Below are 24,385 nucleotides of genomic sequence, written 5' to 3' on the forward strand. Positions count from 1 at the left end.
ACAGCTGGCGTCCCTCCAGCAGACCAGTAGTTGTTTAGCTGTGAAAAATGGCAGAAGATGGACAAATATATTGGAACAAGAAAATCTCTACAACACAGAAGTGGTGCTAATGTGATATAATTCATAACTGGTTGCTGTTACAAAGAGTCACCTTCAAGCACTGGAGTCTATTCTTCTTTCTTCTCTGCCAAGTGATTTACTTTGTGACAGGTAGCTCAGCAAATCAGCTCACTTCTTACCTTGTTTAGTCTTTGCCCCTCTTCTTTTGCCTGTATTTTGAGAGCAGGATGGAGCTGACCAAGCTAAATGCATTTTACAAATACTTCTGTCAGGTTATAGAAGAGCAGCTATTAAACATTAATTTCTAGTGAGGCTGAAGTGGGATTTTAAATATTTAAAGGGGTAATTTATGTGAAGGGAATTCCTACCACTTCCTAAAATGATGATTTCTCATAATTTGGGTTTGGATATCCAAAAGCAATTAATCTAAATTTTCTGCTGCTTTAGTTTTGCTCCCTTTGCACTAGCGCTTTATATAAAAATGTGTTCTCAATACATGCCAGCAGGCCTGTATTTTGAGCTAATTATGATTGTCATCCTTATCATACTTGATTACTTTTTTCCAAGGACAGAAATTGTTGGGAAAGTGGCATGGGGGTGGAAATTGGAGCCTAGAGCCATCAAATGTAATGATGACAGAACTGGGACGCATTACCTGATCACTAAAATGACTCAGACCACATGCAGATGGATTGTTTCCCTTGTTAATTCACGCAAATGTGGCCTGGAGGTTGAAGGAATTGATCTTGAGATCAGGAGGTCTATGCTTTATTTCCAGCTCTGTCACCAGTTTGTTTTCTGACCTTCAGCGAGTCATGACCATATCAATAGACTTGCATTGATTTTCAAGTCATATGCATGATGTGAAGTGAGGGCTTCAGCACACTGATGACTTTGGGCTGAAGTGGTACCCCCAAGGTTATACAGGAAGACTGTGAGGGAATCAAAAGTAGAAGCCAGAAGTAAACTCCAGTGGGAGGTGTCAGTTGTGGAACACCTTTGCTTCCTGGGCAAGAATTTTGGCCCAAGACTTGAGCCTTGCCCATGGACTTTGAGAAGTGCATATCTAGATTTAAGAACAGGACACAAAGTGTATGATGATGATGTGAAGGAAGATTGTGATGGGATTAAGCACTTCAAGTTGAATTGGTTAACTCTTGCTAAATAAGTAAGACCTGTTCCTTAGGAATGTTAGATGGAGACAAGCAATGATCTTGGAGTTGTAGAATATCCTGAGTTGGTATGTAAAGGTTGGCTTTTTTCCAGCAGGGAATCTGAAGTCTGAGTATTTTTTGCTGAAGCTGTTCTTGAGTGCTCTGTTTCAGGCATGGTATGTTTTATTATCAGCTGTGTTCTTTTGTTTTTCATTAGCTGCTCTTTTGCAATTTAGTAACTCAAAAATTCTTTAGGCCAAGTGAGGAGTCATTGAAGTCACTCATAGTGGAGGAAAGGAAGGTGTGAGGCAGCCAGTGCTGAGTGGTGTGAGTAGCTCTTGGTGTATAAATCTGAGAATCTGAGAAAGACAACAGATCTGCTGCTCTTGCTAATTCCTGAAGAGAGTCATAGTTTTTCTCTGTGCTTCATAGTGGAGTTCAGATTTTGTACATTGAAAATTAATCCTGTCTACCAATGACAAGTTTTTCTTATATCTTCCAAATATATATATATATATATAAAATCCTTAATATCATCTTTTCCCGTGGTGGCATTGTTAGGTCTATTCTGGGTCTTTCCCCATGTTCTTTTTGCCCAGCCCCACACTGTTGCAGTAAGGGAAGTATTTTTCTCCCCATTGCTGAGAGCAGAGTGGTCAAACTTGGCTTGAGGCTGTGTTCTTCCTGCCTCGGACCTCTCCATTGCTCTGCACATTCCTCTGGAAGGGTTCTGCAGTGTGGGCAGTGGCAGTGGGAGCCAGCTGAGTGTCTGTGTGACCCAGTCCCTGCTCCCACTCACCCAGGGCTGTGGCTGGGACCCCTGGCAAGGAGCCACATGGCTTCTCTGTGTGCCTCCCTTCAGCTGGGTGCTCCTTCTCACTGCAGAGCACAGGCAGCAGCTCGCATCAGGGTAGGCAGGTGATCTGTAAAGTACTGTGCTTTTATTTTTACCCAGTGTAGCCAAGGCATTGGTTGTGTAACTCAAAAGAACAACCTAATAATAAACCCGTGCTTGCATTCGGAATTCAGGCTGAGTGTCCCTGCTTTGCAGTCACTTCTTGCTGCTGCTCTCTTTTGAAGCGGTTTGGATAGACATGGGTTGGTCGTGCCTTTGGCTCCAGTTGGCAGTGTGGTACAAGCTCATATTTTAGGAAATGGCCGTAATTCAGGAAAGGTCTTATGTTCAGCACTGGATTGTGTAACTTGTATTTTTACAATAACCTTCTGGGTGTGACTCCATGTAAATTCAGTACCACTGGTGCCTGTGCATTGACAGCAGTCAAATTATAGAATTGGGTAAGAAAGTGTACAAATCTTTCCTGTAATGGCTGTCATGGCAAAGAGATAGTAGAATATGGTCAGGTTTTTTAAGAAACTTGTCTTTTTTTGGAAGCTTTTTTAATTTCTTTTTTTATAGGCATAGCTTCTTATTAATCTTATTTTTACTTTATCACTTTCTTTGTATTTTTTCAGGAGAAAGGCCATAGGAAGAAGAAAGGGGTGATTTAGAGAGGAAGAAGTTTTTGCTCTTGCTGTGTTCTACACTTCTCAAGTCAGGCAGTTATTGCTGGTTGCTGTGATGCCATATCTGTTAGAAATAGATGGCATCATTTGTGACCATTGGGGGTGGCCTGCAGTTTATCCTGCTCATCTCTTCTCAGTGTGATTTGGGGAGCAAGATGTCTTTAAGTGCTTGTTTGAGGTATTAGCCCAGAGACAGTGATTTTACCCAGTGACAAGTGGTAGGACTGGCTGTCACCCTGTGTGTGTTTAGCTTGGCACCTGGCCTTGATGACTGCTTTTAATGGGTACTTTTTGCTGGGAAGCTAAAATCTTCCTCAGGCTTTTATCATTTCCGTCTCACATATTGTAGTTGATGTGGCCAGTAAAACACGTATTTCAGACATTCCCTTTCCCCCTTTAATCTTGACCTAAGCTTTGTTGTGAGGAGTAGAAATGACATTTCTGGGAAGGAGATTGCAGAGCCCGTGTGACTGGTGTGACCATGTTGTGTCTGGATGGTGGGGAAGAATGCTGCTTGGGTTTGGAAGAAACATTTTGGTCACTTGTTTCTCAATATTAAAAACTATCTGAGTATCTTAATCTCGAGTTTAAAGGGAGGGAGGAATCCTGCGTTTTGTTTTGTCTGTGGTGAGCAAACAGATGCTGTTTGAAAAACATGGGAGAAAGGAAATGAGGTCTTGTGGTTTCTTTCTTCGGTGTTGTCCTACAGATAAAAAAATCCATGATGGAGCTTGTTGGTTTTTTTGATTAGACAAATAGCATTGTGAAACCCCTGGTGCTGGAAACCCTTTGTCATGTGCATGGCTTAACTCTGTCTTTGGCAGTACAAAGAGCTAACAAGTGAAGGAGAGAAACCCTAAATACTTGGTTGGGGCTTGCTATGCTTGTATTTCACTTCCCCTTTTCTCTCCCTCCACTGTTATTTTTATTAGGGGTTGACTTAAGGATAGGGATGACTTGACTATCATTTGTTTTTTGGGGAAAGCAAATTGGGATGAGCTTCAACCTGCCAGCAGCCCTGAGTACTATCCAAAGGGTGTTCTGAAGATTTAGCTTCCACATGGCCATGAGGAAGCTTCTCTGAAGCTCTTTGCATGGAAGGTGGTGGGGATGTAACTAGAGCATTTCCACCCTTTTCCACACAGAGAAGCATTGACACAAAGAACTACCTCTGACAGGGAGTTTGAGATGCAAAGCAGGTTTGGAAATACATGGTTTCTGTGGCATTGTTCAAATGGGAGCTGTTTTTTTAGCTGTAGTTGTGATGGAGTAGACATTAGAAAGTTAGATGATGCCATCAGATATTTTGAAGAAAGCCACAAGTGGAAGCTTATGGAAGAGTTCACACCAAATCCCCAAGCACATGTTATTCCTAAGACCTTGAACTTTAGCTTAACACAGTTTATTTGAATTTCAGTACTTACTAACACTACTGTTTACAAGGGCATGGAGTGATAGGACAAGGAGTAATGGCTCTAAACTGAAAGAGTAGATTCAGATTAAACATAAGGAAGAAATACTTCACTGTGAGGGTGGTGAGGAGCTGAAACAGGTTGCCCAGAGAAGGTTGGATGTCCCATCCATGAAGCGTCCAAGGCCAGGTTGAATGGAGCTTTGAGCAGCCTGGTCTAGTGAAAAGTGTTCTCGCCCATGGCAGGGGGGTTGGAACTGGATGAACTTTAAGGTCACTTCCAACCAAACCATTCCATGATTCTGTAACTACTGATATGGCAAGATGACATAGAGATAGGGACAGCTTCCTGCTTAAAGGGACATTCTGCAGTGAGGCATGAGGTCCTTGGTGCTGGGGCTGGGCTGATGGAGGGTGCAGGCTTTAGGGCTGCTGTCCTCTCTGAGAAGGGAAGTAGCATAGTTCCAAGAAAAACAGTGAAATTGTCTTAACATGGTGATCAGAGTATACAGCAAACCAACCTATGTTTTAATTTCCTCATAGGATAAGCAGAACACAAGTGAACATCTGCAGGGCATGGAATTAATCCTTCTCATATGGGGAGGATCTAAATGAAATTACTTGTTACCTTCACCCTGCACTCTTTACTTGTATTGCAATTAGCTTGGGGTCATCAGAAGCACTTATTTTTCAGTTTCACTCATATTCTCATCTACAGTCTTTGTATCCCTCATTATTTTGTGGTTAGTGTAAAACCGTAACCAAAAAAAAAAACCAACAAAATTCTTGAGCAAAATTAGTTGGTGCTAGTGGTTTGAATTTGATTTTTCAAAGTATGCATATTCAGTTTTCCTTTGAAATTAGTACACATTTTGTGGGAGCCACAAACACAATACTGCAGATGCAGTTTCTGCAAGGTTAATAACAGTGGGGTTATCAACTTGTGGTGTTCTTATTTCCTTTTCTATTTGGGATTCCCATTACAAAAAAGCATTCATAGCTGAGGTTAGAGGTAATAGGCAGTCTTAATTTCTAAGGTAACGGTAACTTGTATTTACCTGAAACTTCTTTCCAACACTGATTTTAGCTGGAGCACAGCCTTGATGGGAAGAGTAAAATTCTCACGCACCCGATCAGAAAGTAGCATGTAAAGTCTTGGACTACTTTCCATACTCACAGCTTTTAATTGTCTGAGAAATGACTGCTCCTTACTTAAACATTTGGGATAGACAACTGAAATTGAATATATAGAAAGGCAAGAAAAAGCTTGTTTGTTGAGAAATGGGAAAGCACTCAGCAATGTTGCCGCCGAACATCTTGGCTGGTTATGCCTTTGATGGCCTTGAACTCTGCCATCTTTCTTGACTGTTTTAATTGCAAGAAAAACAAAGCCTTGAGTAAAAACTATAAATAAGATCAGTCATTTCTCCTCATCTTCCTGCACTGTAGCTCTTGGCCTTGTAATTTGCCTTCCTCTCAAGCATCTTGTTCATTATTTTGGGTTTCAGCTGATGCAGGGCCCCTGGGTAGATGGGGTCCCCTGGAAGAAGAAGAGAGAAATGCATAGAGTGACAGCCCTGAGCTGGGAATGGAGCACTGAGGTAATGGAACAGATCTGCCAGTCTCGGGGAAGGGAATAAAACCTGAAAACCAAGGGGGACACATGGGAGAGGGCTCTTTTCACTCTTGAGCGACTGAAGCCAAGTCCCCCTGCCTTCAGCACCTCTTGTCCTCACCACCCCTTGCTCTCTGTTGAGCAGGACTTGGCTTCCTGGTATGGTGTCCGGATTAGGGAGTAAATTGGGATTTTCCTTGGCTCGTTGCTTTAGAGGATGGAAGAAGGGAGCTGGATTGTGGTGGTAGACTAGGAAAGATGAGGGAAGAGAAGTGGTTAGCTGGGAAACAGCCTAAAAGATTGGTAGAGATGTGGTAGGAGCAGCAGCAGCAGAGTGCCAAAGGGAATCATTTGGTGAGGGGAGAAAAGAAAAGCTCAGAGAGGAATAAGGAGAGGATAAAGATTCCAGAAAAATAGAATAGGTTTTGACAGGAAAATATTATGTCAAGAGCTTGATTAAATAGAGTAGTTGAAAAGTCGTGTGTTCTGGAAAAAAGGGTTATTAAATAAGAGACTGCTATTAGATGAAAAATTCACATTGCCATTTTCTCTGACTATTACTTAATCTTTCATTCTGAGAGCCCTGTAATGAAATAGAGAGAAGCAAAATACAGGAAGTGGAAAGGAGAAACCAAAACAAACTGCTATTTCATTGTTGCATTTGAATAGTAGAACATAATGCAGCATGTTACAACTTTTGAAAATTGTTTACAATATTAAAAAAAACCCCAGCATCTGGCATTGGGTTAAACACTGGTTTGCTGTGTCAACATCAATAATGCAAGTATATACTCATGTATGTGTGTAATCTAGTCACTTATATCATACCTGCACAAGTAGCTCCATGTAAGCACATGAATGGTGTCCTTCCCAGCTGAATAAAACTATTTCACTGCTTTGCCTCCTAAGAACTCAAGCAGTCAATCTCAGTAAATCTTCCTTTCACAGTTCAGGTACAATTCCCAACCACCCAGAAGAACAGAGATCTGTTTGAGTTCATGGAGCTGAGATGATCTATCTCAACTTGGAAAGGGATAATATGTGACAACCTCTTATTGTAAATTTGGAATCAAATCAGCTTTTTTTTTTTTTTCTTCACTTGTTGTGTTCTGTTATTTAACACAGCTTTCACAGCATTTAATATACTCCTTGGTAAAGGTTGATTAATATTTAATAAAGATAAATGGAGTTTTCAGAATAAAGCATAAGAATTGCCCCAAAAGCAGCAGCCATCTGAGATAAGAGTGATCAGGAGGGAGCAATCTGCTATTCAGCTCTGTGGCTGGAGAAAGCGTCACTTAGACTGTAATTTTTATTCTGCTCTATATTTTTAAGCTGGAAGTGTAAAGTACTTTCAATTAAAATGCAGTTTCGATGTTTCAGCTCTCAAGAACTTGTGATAAAATTAACCCATGTGGAGTTGAGAGCAAAGCAAGACTGGAATATGTCACAGAAGCCTTCTCTGCAGCCTTGGAAGGTTAAAAAAACAGGCAATGAGCCTAAATATATTTTCAGAAATAAATGTTTTTAAATTAGTTCTCCGAGCTGATGACCCTCTTTGTTTTAATGATACAATATTTGAAAGGCAGAATTACTCCTATACAGGTGATACAGGAATGAACAACCCAGAAGTTAAATTGGCAAGTGAATGCATGTCAATTTGGCACACACATTACTGATTTTAAAAACTTTGAACGGGTTGGTAAAATAGCTGTAACTGCAAAATCATTGCTAAGCAGATACATTTCCCATGGGATCCCTGGGGAACCAGAGTTTGGGCTGATGCTTTAATTTATCATCCAGAACAAAACATATTTATTTATTGATCAAATTTACAGAGATACAAAAGTTAGGGCAGTGGTAAATGGAGAGGGAAAGAATTACAAGTCATTAATGCAGAATTGTGAATACCCAGTGACTTAGGTGGCAGCCCAGTGTTAAACATTTAGCAGCAGTGAACACAGAGAGGAGTGAAATTTAGATGACGCTCACTTAGTAGAGGACCCTCTTTTGTTGGAAGTGAGGTCTGGGAAGGGTTTGAGGGTGATGTTTCACCAGCTGGCCTGGCACGCAGGAGAGCATGAGAGGGTGGAGGACAGGGCCAGCAAGGGGAGGTGGCACTTGCTCATCCTGTGGGTCCTGCCACAGCTTTTGCTGTGGTGCTGTGTGATGTGGGGCTGTCAGCAGGCTTTGAGTGTGTTCAGAAGAAAGGCAGGAATGATGAAGTGCCCAGAAAAGTTGTCACAGAATAGAGGGAAGTTAGAAGGTTCCTTGATCATAAGTTGCATGTATAGAGGTGAGGAGACAGATGTACCACAAGAAGGTGCAGATAGGTCGCATCAGCTTAGCAAAAGGGCATGGCTGGGGAGGAAAGTCTGACATCAGATCAGTTTCTCAAGGTGTATTTTCTGTTCCTGGCAAATTTAGAAACAGGATGAGTTGCCTTTCTGAAAGGTGAACTATTGCTTAGTTGGGAATTATTTTAGGAAAATCTTCTGAAAAGGGTGCTTTCCTTTGCTTCCTCTCCTGCTCCTTCTATCCTTCTCTACATGAGACGTCACAACAGCAAGAACAGCTTTTGTTCCTTACAGAAGAACTTTTTGTGTCCATGGCTTGGTCAAGTGGTTTTGTCACCTCTCTTTACAGGATGATACTGTCAGAGAGATCCTGGATTTTAACTACTTATTGGTCACCAGCTGCAGCACTAACAGAGTTTCTCAATGCAGTTGGCAGGCTGTTTTGCTGAAACCAAAGCTTAATGTTTTGGATGCTAATTATTAAGTGCTATTATTAGCAGTAGAGGTCACATAGGTACCCAGCATTTCTGGAGCCTTAGAAACTACATGTTGAAGTGCTGTGTGGTTCCTTCATTCCCATCCAATGCAGAGGAAAACTACTTGCATAGTGGCCTCATGCTATTTGTGCATGTTGCTTTTAGATGCATATAGCATATCCATGTTATTTGGAGGAAGAGTCCCAGTCAATTGAAAATATCTGGTTTATCCTATTTGTTAGTGATACCAGAATATGTATCTTTTGCTGCTGCTTGTTCTGGTTCCCCTTTGAATGCTCTCATTGGATGCAAAATCACAGAAAAATAATTCCTTGTTCATTCTTTTTTCCTCTGGGGCGTGCCTTCAGAGGGTGGAATTAGTGTCCTTGGCTCATCCACCTGTGTATGTTTGAGGCATGGCTGCATTTCCTCACTGAAGACAAAAGTCCATCAGAAGGTTTTAATTAAAGTCAGTGAAATGGGGGCAATGGAAGGAGATAGATGAAGGGAGTAGGACCACATAAAGATAAGCAAGCACTGAGACCTCCTTCATTCACCATGCTGAATGGTGTTTTGAGAATTTGTGCTCAGAGAAAGGTAGATCCAGAGTGCTCAATGCCTCACCCAGAATTGGCTGTAAAGCAGGGCTCTATAATGGAAATACAGATTATGCTAATTGAGATGAAGTTTTATAGTGCTAATGTGTATTTTACTCTTCTGTGTGGTGAAGTGCAGTCTGGGTCTGAGGGAGCTGACAATGTCCTATTCATATGTAAAATGTTGTGAAGGATCTGTGGTTTGAGATATTTCAAAAGTGCCACGAGGGGATTGTACATCTGAAAGCAATATTATCCATGTACACTCATTGCTAAGGAGAGAGGAGCGTGTGAAAGCTTCCCAGCCTCCCTGTAGGGATGTGTGGATCCTGCTGGAAGAAGGCAGGAGTGGTGAAGAACTTCCATGGTCCAGTGGGGCAGGACATGAGGCCAGCATTGCTCTACAGAGCTGGAGCTGGGCTGATCCCGGTCAGTAGAGGCAATAAACAGCTGTTGGAAAAGTAAAGGAAACCCACTGCGTCTCTGCCTTGGGATTACTTGGCATTTAGAAGTATTAAACAGAATAAACTCTTGGAATAAGACAGTAAGCCCAGCTGTGTCTTAATTATTAGTTCGGACAGCTTTCAAATCACAGAATCAGGCCTCTGCTGCCTGTGATACTTTCTTCTTTTAATATCAGTATTTGGCCTTCACATTGCCAAGGAAGTAGCATCCTTAATTTGTGAGAGCTCATCTGCTTATCCAACAAGCTGCAGTTATAATCCTCTTTGCCATAATGAATGACTGCTCTGGAAGTGATTACTGCAGGATTTCATACTTTCTTTTCTGCTTATCAAATTCTTTAGTGCTTCTTTTTTATAAAGAAAATTGTTCATAAATCACAGTAAAGTATCAGGGGGCTGTGACTGCGCTAAAAATACCAGGGGCACTGCTTCAGAAGTGGTAAATCTTGTCTATCTGGATGTGTTGCTAGGACAGGAATGACCTGTGTCCCTTGGTGTCTGTCTGTCTGTCAGGTCAGGTATGTGTGTGTGTGTGAGTGCACTGCTTCTGCCTCAAGTTCAGAGACCACAGCTTTGAGCCTTTCATTGCTCCAGGTTAAAATGACTGCTGCAGCTCTATTTTCTATTCTGCTTGGCTTGTGAGAAGACTTGCTGTGCGTTTCAGTATATCCATTGCAAATATGATTTTGTGTTTCATCTTCTGTGCACATCTGTTGAAGAATAGCAAAGAAACAGTTGCTCAAATAGACTGCAGCTGCAGCAGACGTCGTTTTCATTTTGACTGTGATTTAAGATAAATGCTTTTAAAATTACAGCTTTCTAAAGAAACCTTCCTCCTTTAAAGGTTTGTATCTCTTTTTTTTTGTGAGCTCATAAATAATTTTTGTAAAGAAGGCTGTACTAACAGTGTAATGGAAGTAGTGGGAAATTTAGAAAATGAAATCCAGCTTTTTAATTTTTTAGGATAATGCAAATTTACAGCTTTTTTTTTCCCCTGGACCTACATTTACACAGTTTTCTTTTGAACTTACATCAGAGAGATGGGATATAGCCAAGTATCTACAAGCTTGAAAACTAGGAAGAACAGAGCAGAGCATTTAGCTCTTCGCTATAAAGACAACCCAGCTGCAGATGTGCCTGCTGATGTTGTTACTGTGAGTATCTAGAAATTGGAGGAAGGCATGTTTAGAAGCCCGTAAGCCTCATTAAAAATATTCCTACCTTCCCAGATTATTGCAGTCTCATTTGGCAAAGCACATGCCTGACTTGGTAGTGGAAAAGTAAGAGAAAGTGTAATGTGCAGAAAGAGGTTTTGTTTGCATTTGATGCTGGATCCACAGTGTCCCTTTGTGCAAATTCGTAATGCACATGTTTGTTTGTGAAATACATAAAGTTCTAGTCAAAACTCTTAAGCTTCTAGCTTCATTTTTTAGAAAGTTGCATTTGAGATGGGAAAAAAAAGGAAACAAAGAAATTCCTAAGCTGGTATAGGTGGTAATTTAAAAAAATTATTTATGAGCACTTAGATGTAGTTCAGTGATAAATTTACTGTTTTGATCAATATTTTGTGGTATCTGGCTTTGCTAATTGATGACATAAATTACAGCATTCTCAGACGTGAGCAGGTGGCTGAGAAGGTCTGTGGTCCATCCAAAATGGACCTGTGAAATATTGTGATGCCTCCAGATCTCCATTTCATGCCAGGGAAAACAAACTTGTATCAGAAAAGTTCTGACCAAGTCTAATATAATTTGTAGTTTGCACCCACAAAAACTTGTGGCATTTAAAGAAGCCTGTGCATTTGAGATAAACAAAATAGAGCTCTCCTCATGGGAGCAGTAAAGCCCGTGGAAAAGTCTCTTGATTTAGGTTTGTGGATAAGTTCTTGAGACTTCTAAAGAAATGCTGTATAGATTAACATTTTTTTTTAATTACTGGAAAAAAGTTTCTCATTGTTCATTAATAGGAAAGATGTTGTGCTAATTTATGCCACATGCAATGTCCGTAGGGTGACCAAGCATCTAAGTCTATGCGTAATTTCACCCAAGGATATTAACTTCCCCACTGTGCCCAATTAAATCCATCCCCATGCTAATCTGAGAACAAACAGGATAAAATACAAATTTATTTCTGGAAAACTGTCTGAAGCAAAAAGGAATTAAATGTCTCTCTATTCTTTGGAGGGCATTTACGACTTTTGTAATTAGTGATTAGAGCCAAGAAACAAATGTTGAGATTAAATTCCTTACTGTGCCAAGATTTATTTCACATAACCTCACCTTTTTAGGGTTGCTGGTCAGTGGAAAGGAGAGGAGCCAGCTCCAGAGCCCTTTGGGGTGGCCTGTCTCTGCAGGTGTGGCTCTCTGTTAATTGTAGGAGCTTAAATGAGTACTTATAGAAATCTCACTTCCTGACATGAATTCAGTCAGTAGCAACCAATAGGTTTGGTGGAAGTTTTTAAGTTCTTTGCTTGTACTTTTCTGACCTGGGAAGTGAGGACTGTTACTTTGCGGGTCCCTGGCCCCATAACTTGAAGCTTTCCTGCTCTTCTCAGCCATCATCATTTCACTAAGGTGTGATCTGTTCTCCATTTTTTATCCTTTGCTTTTGTTGCATCCATTTTTGTTTGTTTCTCAGGCTAAGTAAACCCTTGTTTTTGTAATTATTGTCTGGTGTAAGGTAAAATCTGTTCTCTGTTGATATAAAGAACAATTGTCACATTCTCTGGGTTTAAGACTTTGGCATGCTTATATATAGTACCTAATCTGATTTTTACTTTGTAAATATAGATCTCTCAAGCTCCAAGGAAGAAGGCTGCAGTGTTGCCTTAAGAAATCAAAAGAGGCCAGACAAGAGTTTAGTCATAAATCCTTGTACCTGTGGTCTCCAGATGAAGGACCAATAATTTAGTCTAAAATCCTGAGCTGAATGCAGGGAAGCACAAGGCCCCAGATGTCACAAGATGTTGCTATCAATCCATTGATCTTTGTGAGCCCCTGCTGGAGGATTAGTGTTCATAAATCATTGCCTGGAGAGCTATCTCAAAGTCTCCTTACTCAGGCTTTGTAGCCATTGCTGGGTGACAGCATTTGCATTCACTCCTCATGTTCCCGGTTGCTGATTAAAAATTAACCCTTTCATGCCATTTGGTGTCCTTTGCCTGATTATTCTGTAGAAGGGAGCATAGGAATTTTAATGACTTTTGAAATGAATTTGACTTCTTGTTGCTGAGTTTCCTGTTTAGCCTGTGGTTTAAACTTGGCTGAAGTCTTACAGAGCAAATTGTGGTAAATTATTATGGAAGACTTGTTTTCCTGAAGCAGAATGAGCTGTTTACTAATCACAAGCTTGTTCAGCATGATTTTAGCTAATTGTCTGAAAGGTATGTGGACAAGATATTCCAAATTGAAAAAAACCAAATTAACACCACCCCCCACCCCAAAAAAAACAAAACAAAAAAAACCCCAAACAAAAAAAACCAAACAAAAACAAACAAACAAAAAAAACCAAACAACACAAAAACCCCCAAAACCACAAAAAAATCAGTCCCAGATCTGAGGAAGTCTGGGAAAGGACTAATTCCTTGGATCACTTACTTCAACTCTGCCCTGAGTGTTATCATGGTTCAAGAACATTGGATGTGCAAAATGTTGTTGGATTGAACCTTGCTTGATATATATTTGGATATGACCAGCTTGCCTTGAGCATAATTCTTGCCAGTACAGGCAGAGCATTGTTGTCATAATACCATTTACAGAAGAATGGCTATGGATGTCTCACTGTGGTTAAGGTGTTTGGTGTAGTATTGAAATATGCATTCCAATATGGAATTCCTGTTCTTCGTCCTGTATACAAAACAGAAGTAATTTTCTGTGCTGCTTTGGGGTCGTAGCAGAAATCTGTGCAAGAAAAAAATATGTTTTCCATGTCTTTAGCCGAAGAGAATCGCTGAACTTTCAGTATGGGTATAATTATTTATTTTTTATTTGATTTAGGAATGAAGGAAGTTTAAAGGCAGTAGCTTGTGTAAGCATGGCTAGAGATGGCAAAGGTGTAGGTAATATTTTTTTTTTTTTGTGCTTACCTCGACCAATTGGCACTGATTTTTCTGTCTAGGTTGGGTGGGGAATGTTCAGGTGAATGGTCAGCCCTAACCCAGTGGGTTACAGCTCAAGGAAAAGCTACTGTGTTATGTACCTGCTCTTTGCTGTCAAGAAGATTCTCCATGGAAACCATTCACTCTGGCCTGAAATTAGGGGCGGTTGGGCAGGAGGAGAGCAATGGATTGGTGGAGACAACATACTTCAGCCAAAAGAAGCAACCAATTTCAGCCTCTCATGGAGAAATCAGACCAAAACAGAAGAGTTATCAGACCAAAAAGAGGAATATATTGGATGCTTTTCTTTAAAAAATGAACAGGATCTGATCCTCAACCGGAGTCTTGCCATACTGCTGCCAGTGCTTACTTTTTCTTCATCAGTGAGAACTTGTATCCCAATAGGAGGAATGAATTATGTATGTCAGCTTTAAGCAATGCTGTATTAAGGAATTTTGTTCTTTGTACTTTAGGCCAGTGTAATGAAAAGTTAAATATTAATATGTCCTCGGAACTTTTCTCAAATATTTGTAATATGAGATTTAATTTAAGAGGCAGTGAACAGAAGTAGAATTTTTACATTTGGCTTTTGTTATCATGCCAGTAATTAGGATAGTCCAAGCAATATAAATTAAATGTTACCAAGGAGGGAGACAGTTGCTAGATAGTAGCTGGGGACCTTTTAATATACAGAAGTCTTGGAAACTGGAGCCTTAGACATCTATGAGATAGTAGAATGGTAGAGATGGCTGATGAATGCATGCACCCATGCTTGAAATGCCACTTGATTGTCTCTCTCAGTACTGAAGAAGTGGCAATTACTTTGTGTGTTTCTTTCAACAGAGTCTCCTCTGGGACTTAATCCCACACAGACTTGTGAGAAATTGTTTGATTTGCCCTTCTGACACTTTGTAAGGAGGTAACTATATGGATTTCAGTCTCCAAAAGTCTTGGTTGCCGTGATTTCTGCCCGACCCCCTTCCACTTTGTCTAGGTAGTCCTAGTGTTCACATACATTTTAGGCCAGTAATCTCCCAACAGAGGTGCTACCATGTCTCCTGTCTCAGTTTTTTGTAGCTCCTGAGAGGGAGAGGCAGAAATTGTATTGATGTGGCTTCTCATATTCAGTATTTTCTCCAGAGGTCTCCCATTCTGGCATAGGGTCTTTGAAGGTTACCAAGTGCATTAGAAATGCCTTCTGCCAAGGAGAGGTGGCAGATTAAGCCAGACTCACACCTTTCCACGTGAATGACCTTCAGTGTTCTTGTGCCCAGTGCACTGTTATTCACAGGTCAAATTCTTGCTCTTGGTACTAAATTGATACTTGGTACTACATTGGTACTTTGTGGGTCTAAGTGGAGTTTTCTGGAAGTTGAAGCTGGGCACAGATGCTTCTGTTCTGAGATGATGTAAGGCCTACACATTCCTCTCTATGTATGCATACACAGCTGATTGTTGTGTTGATAAGCAGGGCTGTTTATCTTCCTCATTTGAGAAATTGAAATTTGGTGCCTAGATAGCATCCTCTACAAACTTCCTTATTAGATTCATAGCTAGTGGTTCCACACGTAATTTAGCAAGATGGGCCAAGACTGAATTTTTGACAAATCATTCCTGGGGGATGGAACAAAGGTATTGTTTTTACACCTCTTGTATTTAAGTAGCAAACTCACGATTCATCCAGTTACTCACACTCTGGCTAAATTCAGGGGATTCACGTTCTTGCTGCACTTGCAGTTATTAGCAATACTCTTGAATCATTAAAGGCACTGAATGCTGCTGATCTTAGAGGTCCTTTAGAACCTAGACAACTCTAAATTTCTTTGTTAGCTGCTTCACACTCTTGGTGGGAGCGAATGTGATTTTTGAACGGTTCTTGGAGCCATGCATATGCAGTACTTATCATTAGACTATAATTAACTGTAATTATGTATGGAGATCAGCCCAAGCCATAAAATGTAGATTTTAGATATTTACTATGCTAATAAGATTTGGTGAGGATAAAGGGCTTGATTTTTTTTAATTTTCACTTCCACAATGGTGTGACGGATCCTTAGCAAAAGTGTGGTTGAAATTAGTGGAGCTGCAGTTACCCTCCATGCTAGTTTTTCTTACTGCAGATTGCTACTGGCAAGGTTTAGGCCCAAAAGCTTTTGTCATTGGCATAGTGAAGCACTGCCTCAGAGAAGCTGAGACAGTAGAAGGCAGGTTGCAGGAGCCTTGAGAGGTAAGTATGCCCACAGACATGCCAGAAGGTGTTTTGAGCTACATGAAAACATTCCTGATAGTTATTCACTTGAGGGCAGTTGTACAAACAGTGCAGGTGGGATTTCTGCCAAGGAAAAGGGAGTATTCACCTTTATTTTGATGCTGCAGTTAAATTCCAGGCACAAGTACTTTCCAGGTGTGCACAGATGTGCTGTGTACAGTTGTATCAGGGAGTGCTGCTCCTTATGTCAATAAACAGGAAACCGAGTGCACTGTTGCTATGCTAACCCCACAGTCTGATTCTAAAGGCTTTATTGAAAATAACAAACCAATTAAGTAATACTGGAAATGATAAAATAGATTGACTCTTCTCTACGATTAAGGCTCTACATTAGCATTTAGCTTTTGCTGTGGAGGTAGCTTTTTTTACTGTCTATTTACATCTGGAAACAAATCTTTCATGTTGTGTAAATAATTTAATCTTTATTGCTGTTACTGCTGCATATAATGTGTTGATACCTGCTGGCTAAGTGAAGCAGGAAAGGATGGATACATTTATGCACGGTACTATTTATTGTATTTAATGGAAATGAAAAGTGAAATAATAAGTTAGGGAACACCACACTAGAATTGTTATTCTTCTTCATTTTAGAACAAAGCATCAGTGTTGCAGAACCTTAGTTAATCACAGTCTAATAAGCTGGATATGCTGGAAAGTTCCCCTTTTCCTTTTCCCCTTTCTGTGGTGTTTTAGTGTGCTTTGCCCTTGAGTAGTAGACTTCATTTTGAAAGATTTCTTTATTGAGGAAGGGGCTACAAAATTATTTTGAAAGCTACTCTGGACACAGTTCCGATACAAGAGCATGGAGGGGGATGAGGTGGACAGAAGTTCTGTATTGGAATGGCTGCTGAATGTCTCATGTCCTCATTTCAATATTTTCTTCCTCAGACCGCTTCCAGGCTCTGGAAGTTTACATTACTGTGAAAGATTTTTAGAGTTTTAACTTTTTAAAACACATTGTAAGTTGTCTTTTAAAAAGGCACATTAGCACAGAAATGGAGGAATCACAATACTTGTCTGCCTGGGTAATATTGCTCAGAATTTAATCAGGTGCTTAAATGTGTCAAATAAAATTATTGCCTCTACTAACATTACTGTCCTAATTGTGAAGAAAATTGAAGCCAGTTTTTTTACTGAGTACGTCTACCTCCTGCCACAAGACCCATGGAATCTGTCTGCTTAGGGAAAAAGCAATCCAGCATGTTATTAGATAATTACCTCCTATTGAAAAATAGATATGGAGTGAATGAAGGAATCAGTTATGTTTCCAGATTGGACCATATACTGTTTTCTGTGGTTTATATAACTTGATGTATCAATTATGATTGCATATAAGGCCTCAGTGTTAAAACATTACTGGACTGTATTGTCTGACTTGGTTTAAAGCCCATGATATCATGTCTACAAGTGGTGCAGTTCATTGTTCTAGGACACTTCAATAGTTTCTGGTTACAAAATGTGGTAAGAGGTGGTAAAAGCATGCCTGACTCGGCTTAACATGGTGTTCCCAGCAGGAACATCTCTTTTTCCCTTTTATTTTGGTTAAGTCTTAATCAAATGTTGATGAGACAAATCTCATCAGGAGCCTGCTGCTCCTTCTGTAGTTCCCAGAGCAAGCTGGGGGCAGAAGAGTGTTAGCAGAGGATGGCGTGGGCCATGGGAGATTAGAAGCACAGCAAGCTCTTGTTTTGCTCCTGACTATAGAAGGTGGTTGGAGCTGAATTTTGTCTTACAGAGTTTTATGGCCACAAAGGTCTGACCTGAAGCTGGTGGTCTCCATCCCTGCTGGGGCTCAAGTCAACACCTCTCCTGAAAAATTTGTCATCCAAAATGCTCCTTGATCAGACCTTTGACAAAGTCTTTGGTTTGAAAACTGGCTGGTCTTTAATGCTATAACACAGTGCATGTTGTTCTGTGGATCAGTCACATTACCAGTTGTAATATGTAGAGCAAAATTGTGGCAAGAAGGGCAGCAGTGTTTCATTGTATGTAATTTCTGTACTGATGAGCATCTGTTCTAGGAGAAACAGGGGAGTTAGGCCAAAAGCTTTAAAATCATGTATTTTAACATAAGGTTCCTGTGTGCATCTGTGTTGAGGCTGAGAGAGGCTCAGACATTGCCTCTCAGAGGTGCTGATTATAGGAATCCATCTGACTGCTCCCTGATGATCAGGGAAGCAGGTATCTGGCACTGCTGAAAATTGTGTTGCTTTGGTCCATATGCTTGAATTTTTGTGCACCCAAATTGAGAGTTGTTGCATAATAGCTTTTATAAGGAAGCTTCTATTTTCAGTAACTTCCAGAATAGATAAAGGATTTAGCTCTTGGACAATTGCTAGGGAAAGGAAAATCAGGAGTTAAGTGACAACACTGTCTAGAATCCCAAGATCTGTCAGAAAATCTTTCCTTTCTGTAGGTATTGCAATTGCTTTCTGCTAACCAGTGTTGCTAACCTGTATTAATTTCAATTTCCCCTTGCAGTAATGCGTAGAAATCCATTTGGGATGGACATTTGCTGTCGGAAAGGATCCAGAAGCCCTCTCCAGGAGCTGTATAATCCCACCCAGGTGAGTGTCTTGTGGCTGTAATTAAGCTTCTCAGTCCAGCATGCAAATTCAGTCTCTTTTGATGATATTTTTGGTCTCTTTTTCTTATTTACATGCAAACAGCTGCCTTCATTCAGGAGAACTGATCCTGGAACCTGCAGGGTTTAGCTATAACATTAAGCAGTTTGAGTTAAAAGCCTGATTTTTAAAGACTTTTAGTCATCTTAATGACGTGGACTCCTCCAAAATCTTTTCTTAGGTACCCAAAATCCTTAAAAGGGTTTTAGATTGAGCTAGAAGCCAAGGCATTGTGTTGACACAGACTGGCAGGGTGGGGTGGGAGAATGTGGCATGATCTGCATGAGACAAGGACTGCAGTAGAACTGTAAATTGCAATAATAATACATAAATATAATTTCTCTGACTTTCAGGTAGCCAGCTGCCTTTCCTGTCCTAGTCCATGGCTTTTATGGAGTCTAGACAAGCACTGTAGCTCATGTTCTTCCTTACACTGTGTTAGTCAATACTTGACTGTCTTGATGGGAGCTTAGGACCTCAGAGCAATAACCTCTGTTTTTGCTCTTCTTGTGACAAACAGCATAGGAAAACTACCTGAAATTTATGCTCCTGTTTGCTCCTCTAGATCAGTTTATTCCCTACATGTGGGCTGAATTGGCACATTCAGGAGAAGCATTTCCTGTTGGCAGCTGAGAGGAAGTGCTGCCATTGAGAGAAAATGCCAGCTGACTATTAAACATATTTATTAAAGTTTAACAACCGCCTATTATATATTTATCCATCAATGAATACATTGAGTTTTGCTAAATTGGCTATTAGGGAAAGTGACTATCCCAGTAAATCTAACTTGTTAGATTTAACAAGGCAGTAAATGTTTTAAATACTATTTGATTATGAAGAGACTCACTGTATAGTGTGCAAAACGAAGTCTGAGTGATTTAAAGTATTTACATAAAGAATTGACAGCAGCCCAAAGATATGTGATATCTGTTATGTAGCACTGTAAAGCTCCATTTGCTCATTAGTGTTGCTTTTATGAACACAGGCTGACTTTCCAATTCAATTTGAATCCTGGGCATGGCTGGGAATGTAAGTTTGTCATACTGTTATACTGCCCTTTATTGACCATTATGGGAGCCAACATTGCATAAATGGAAAGTGCATGCAGAAGCCCTGAAGTGGAACAATCCAGTGCTGCATAGGAAAACTATTAGCATTTGCAGGTCAAATTTAAAGACTCTTGGCAGATGCTCCAGAGAAGCAGGTAAGGGAGAAGAGACTGGCTGAGTAATTAATCTCTCTGGGGTCTGTTGTGTGTCAGTCAAAACCTTTTGCCCTTTAACATTACGAAAGGCCAAGCTGTAGGAAAGAAACATCCCTATCTGAAGGGCCATAATCCCAGAGCCCTTGCAAACTTGGACAACTGAAAAGATTTCCTGAGCTTCTTGAAACAGGGGACATAGCTGGCAGCTCCTTCCTTGCTGTGTACCCTGACCAAGTGAGCCATTAGCATCCCTTTCTGGGCTCACCTATGAGCCAGCCAGCAAGTCAGTGTTTGAGGAAGTGCAGCCCTTCCAGCAGCTGATGTTGAACAGAAGAGATGATGTTTTTTATGCAGTAGTGTTTCCTTCAGCTTGCTGATACCCATTTGTATCAAGCTTTTAAATTTTGTTTCTTTCTTTGTTTTTAGTTGGTGCTTGATTTTTTTTTGGAAGGGGCTTTGCTTGCTGCCCTCAGTACTAGAGGGACAGGCAAATGAGAGCATATGCAGTCTGGGAACAGTAACAAGAAAAGGCAGTGAGTAGAGGCTGCCAGAGAAAACAACAAACTGGAGACAAATGCTTCATCAGATAGATGGTTCTTGATCTCAGAGATGTCTGTCTTACCTTTCTTAAGGTGGCAGATTAGAGACTGGTGTGTATTTTGGCAGGAGGGTGCTCGTTCCTCAAGAGGTCACCTGTACTTGCAAGGGTGGGGGATGGAGATCAGCTCTCTTGTGTTTCCTCACTGAAGCAGATGCAATCAGCCTTTTGTAAAGTCAGCTAAGAAGTCAATATATAATAAATATGCAAGAAGACAAGGCCAGGCTGGATGGAAGCTCCAGTGGAAGGTGTCCCTGGTCATGCCAGTTGGAATGAGATGATCTTTGAGGTTCTTTCCAGCCCAAACCATTCTTTGATTCCATAAAGACAAAGAATGGCCAAAACCTCTCTCGTACTAATCTAGATAATGAAAAGTCACATCTTTAACCTCTGACTACCAGGACCTGCTGGACACCTGATGTTGTGAATCCACATTTCTTTCCTGGGTGCCAGTGGCTGTGTGTGCTATCACAGAACCTCTCTGGCACTCACTTTAGCTGCCTCAGAGCAGCGCTGGAGCTGACTGAGCAGATATTTGTAGCTCAAAGTAATATGTGTAATTTAAACACCAAACTTAGGCCACTGAAAGATGCCCTGAACCTATGGTTTTGGATTACTACAAGCTAGGTGTAGCTGTGATTTTTTTAAGGGTAGTGAACTTTAAATTTGAGATCTATTAAGGGCCCATTCTGCCTTGCATTCTGTGTGCTCCTGGCTGTTCCCTGCCTGGGGAAATCAAACTTTGGCCATAGAGTGAAATAGGTGTCAGATAGGGTCAATATTCACTGGGATTTCAGATGTTGTAGTTTAACATGAATCAGGTTTTTCTACTCTGTGTTTAATGTCAAGTTGCACTGCCTGCATAAAACCAGATGAAGACAGGTTGGTTTTCACCAGCTGAGGGTTTGACTGGGGTTATTTACTGGGTTGACATACAACAGCCTCTCTGATCCTGGCCTGTTGTTTCCTTCTATGGAGTTACTTGAGTTGTTTGCAAATGCCATCATTTGACACTTGAATTTTATTATTTTTTTTTTTTTGGCCTGATGAATGATTGTGAACAGGAAAGGGAAAGGAAAAGGGAAAGGGAAAAGAAGAGAAAGGGGAAAAAATAGTAAAAAAACAACGACAGAAAGGAAGATTGATCTTCAGGAAATTCAAATGTAGCAATGATCTGAAGGTGACTGAAGCAGCACTTGAATTAGGACTTGAGAAAGTGTCCATGACAAAGCCCGTGTGGTATTTATGCCTTAGCTGGGTGTCTGGCCTTGCGATTATTGTAAAAGTAAGAACAACACGTTTGCTCTTTTGCCTGTGGTAATAAAACAGAAAATGGGAAGTGCATTTGTCTGTGGACAAAAGATTTCTTCTCTAGGGCTTTCACTGCAAGATTTTTCATGAGCACTAATATACCATGTGGGAAAGAAAAGTCAATATAACTGAACTGGATTTACACTGAGTAAGTGGATTTCCAAGCTGTGGTCTCCTCATACACAGTAGGCAATGTGCAGCATGTCTCAGACCCTATTGTCTGTTGTTTTGCCTTTGATTTTCAGGTGGAGGTTTAGTATTATGCTGTAGAGATACCAGTGGCAAATTTTGAGGGCTGAAATGGATTGTTTATTTGATGTGTTTGTTAAAAAGTCATGTAATTATAAATGGAAACAGAAAGAGAATTCAAACACATAACAAATAGCAAAGGAGAGAGTCTAGATGTAACTGAACACAGATGAAGGGCCCTGCAGGAATGTGATATGAGCTTGCATTTTATCTTTGGTAGATTTAATGGAGTTTTTTGCATATGAAACCCCAGGAATTTAAGAATATGGGTAAACAAATACTTGCAAGACATATTCTTAGAAGACAGCATATACAACTGTGTCTTGTAATTTCCATGGCTGTGTGCAGCCCCAGGGCTCCAAGAATAACAGATAATTGTGGGCCAGCCTATGAGCTAGAGTCACCAGAAGTTCAGAATTGGGTAACCTTGCTCACTCTTTCATGGTTAACATTGATCTATTTGGTACACTGAACGTGCTGCTGAACTGAAAGGAGTTTCAAACCAAAATAGACCAAATGTTAGAGGAATGGGAAGACATTGCAATTTTAAGGTTAGATTTTTGTCTTCTTTGTCAAGATTAACATTTAATTCTCATCAAATGCAAGTAGTACCATTGCTTAGTCTAACTGTCTAGACTTCTGAGGGGAATGCAGAAGACAGTTCTGTATCCATCAGGATCCAAATCCAAGGATGAGTTTGTCTCAGTTTCTAGTTTGGCATTGCCTAATCTTAATTCATGTATCAAAATGACTCCTTTGCTTAAGGTCATGCTGTTTGCTGTGCTACTTGCATTTGCAAATATTTATTTTTGTTGAGGAGAGATATTTCTAGATGTCTTCTTTTGTTGTTGCTGGAGCCAGGTCTAGTGTTTGCTAAAACTAGCGAGTCAGAGCTGTAGACTGTGTGTTTGTTGCCTTTGTGCTATGAAATTTTATTGGACTGGTCTGGTGCAGTCATTCCAAAATGACCCATTTATTTTATTACTTCTATTTTTTTCCCCCCTTCCTCTCCTTCCCGCCAGGAGAAGGGGAATAAGTGAACTGTTACCTTGCAGACAGTATTTATATATCCTCAGTCACCTCAGGCCACAGATGCTGCTTTTTTGGGAGCTGGCCTGTGATTATCTGTGGCTTAGACTGCCTAGACAGCACCAGCAAATATCATCCTAGTTCAGCCCACATCACTCACCTGGCTTGTAGTTTCCAGTCTTCAATTGTTTCCACTCCTTAGGATGACTCTGTGGGCATTCCTGGAGAAATGTTCGTGGTGAGCTTTGTGGTCTGAACTCTGTGCAAACATCATCCACAGCACTTTGTGTCAAAGGTTCCAATGCTTAGGACCTGGTATTTCTGTCTTTGGTGAGCCTGAGGCACTGAGTGCACTGAGCACTGTGCATTTTGTTTCAGTGTGCTCTGGCATCTCACTCTCAGAAACACAACAACCAAAGAGCAAGTCACTGAATAAGATGAGAGGTCCAGTTCACCAGGTGGTTTGTCTTCAGCAGCAAGTCACCAGTCTACAAGAAAGATAAAACAACTCATTATACTCTTCCAGAGCACAACGTGTGGGTCATGAGCATCCTGAGCCAGGCTTGTGTGTTTGTCAGCTATGTCATGCAAGAAAAGCCTGAGATGACTGACAATTACTGTATCAGTCAGAAAGGGGAGAAAAAAAAGTAGATCTCTAGAGTTACTTGCCAATTCCAGTAAGACAAGAAAATTACACCTGCATTGTACACCGGTGCTATCCATTATTTTTTCTACAGTTTCCACGTAGATATGTTCTGGGTTTCAGATTTCTTCCTTGAGACTGCTGTCCTGGGAAGTGAACTTTTGAATATGAGAAGTAGTACAGTTTATCTAAAGAACAGTATGTTAGAAGTTATTGATGCTTTGTAACTGAGTCATAAATATGTATGTGTCCTTATCAAGGGCAAGAAGTGGCCCAAAAGTTCTACCAGTACTGAAAACATATGTTGTGTGATTGATTCTGATCTTTGTAGGAAAATCTGTGCAGATGATAACAGCATGGTAAGGACAGCTCATAATCACAGTATTTGATTGATCATAGATTAAAAACTCCTTAATGGGAAAGGTACAGAATGGAGATGTAAGGAAGAACAGTTGATGTGCAATGCCAAACTTTAGGCACCTACTCCTGTTGGTAAACAGCAACTTCATATGTAATTAGGCTCATTTGCTGCAGCAAAATGCCTGCTGATGAAAGAGGAGATAATTGATTTACTCCGTGGATGACTTCTTATGCAGAGACATTACTTACTGTCGTGCTTGGAAGTCATAAAACAGCAGCTGGCCTGGGATGAAGTATTACATTAACCTTAGCAGAAAAATTGCACTAGTGAGAATGCTTTGTTATTAATTACTGATTACAAATGATAAGAGCTGGTTTTAGATGCTGAGGAAATGACTTGGGGAG

At 40.5% G+C, this 24,385-nt stretch overlaps 1 protein-coding gene across 2 annotated transcripts in view; it reads left to right on the top strand.

Annotated features, from left to right (window-relative positions):
* Positions 1-24,385, top strand: part of CHST11 (carbohydrate sulfotransferase 11) — a 153,208-nt gene that overhangs the window by 47,407 nt on the left and 81,416 nt on the right. For both annotated transcript variants that reach the window (XM_062492106.1, XM_062492107.1), the window contains exon 2: positions 18,444-18,535. In XM_062492106.1, coding sequence (XP_062348090.1) covers positions 18,444-18,535 — 92 coding nt within the window. The remainder of the gene's footprint in view (positions 1-18,443; positions 18,536-24,385) is intronic.

This window comes from Cinclus cinclus, chromosome 4 (genome assembly GCF_963662255.1).
Source record: "Cinclus cinclus chromosome 4, bCinCin1.1, whole genome shotgun sequence".
NCBI classification, from domain to species: Eukaryota; Metazoa; Chordata; class Aves; order Passeriformes; family Cinclidae; genus Cinclus; species Cinclus cinclus.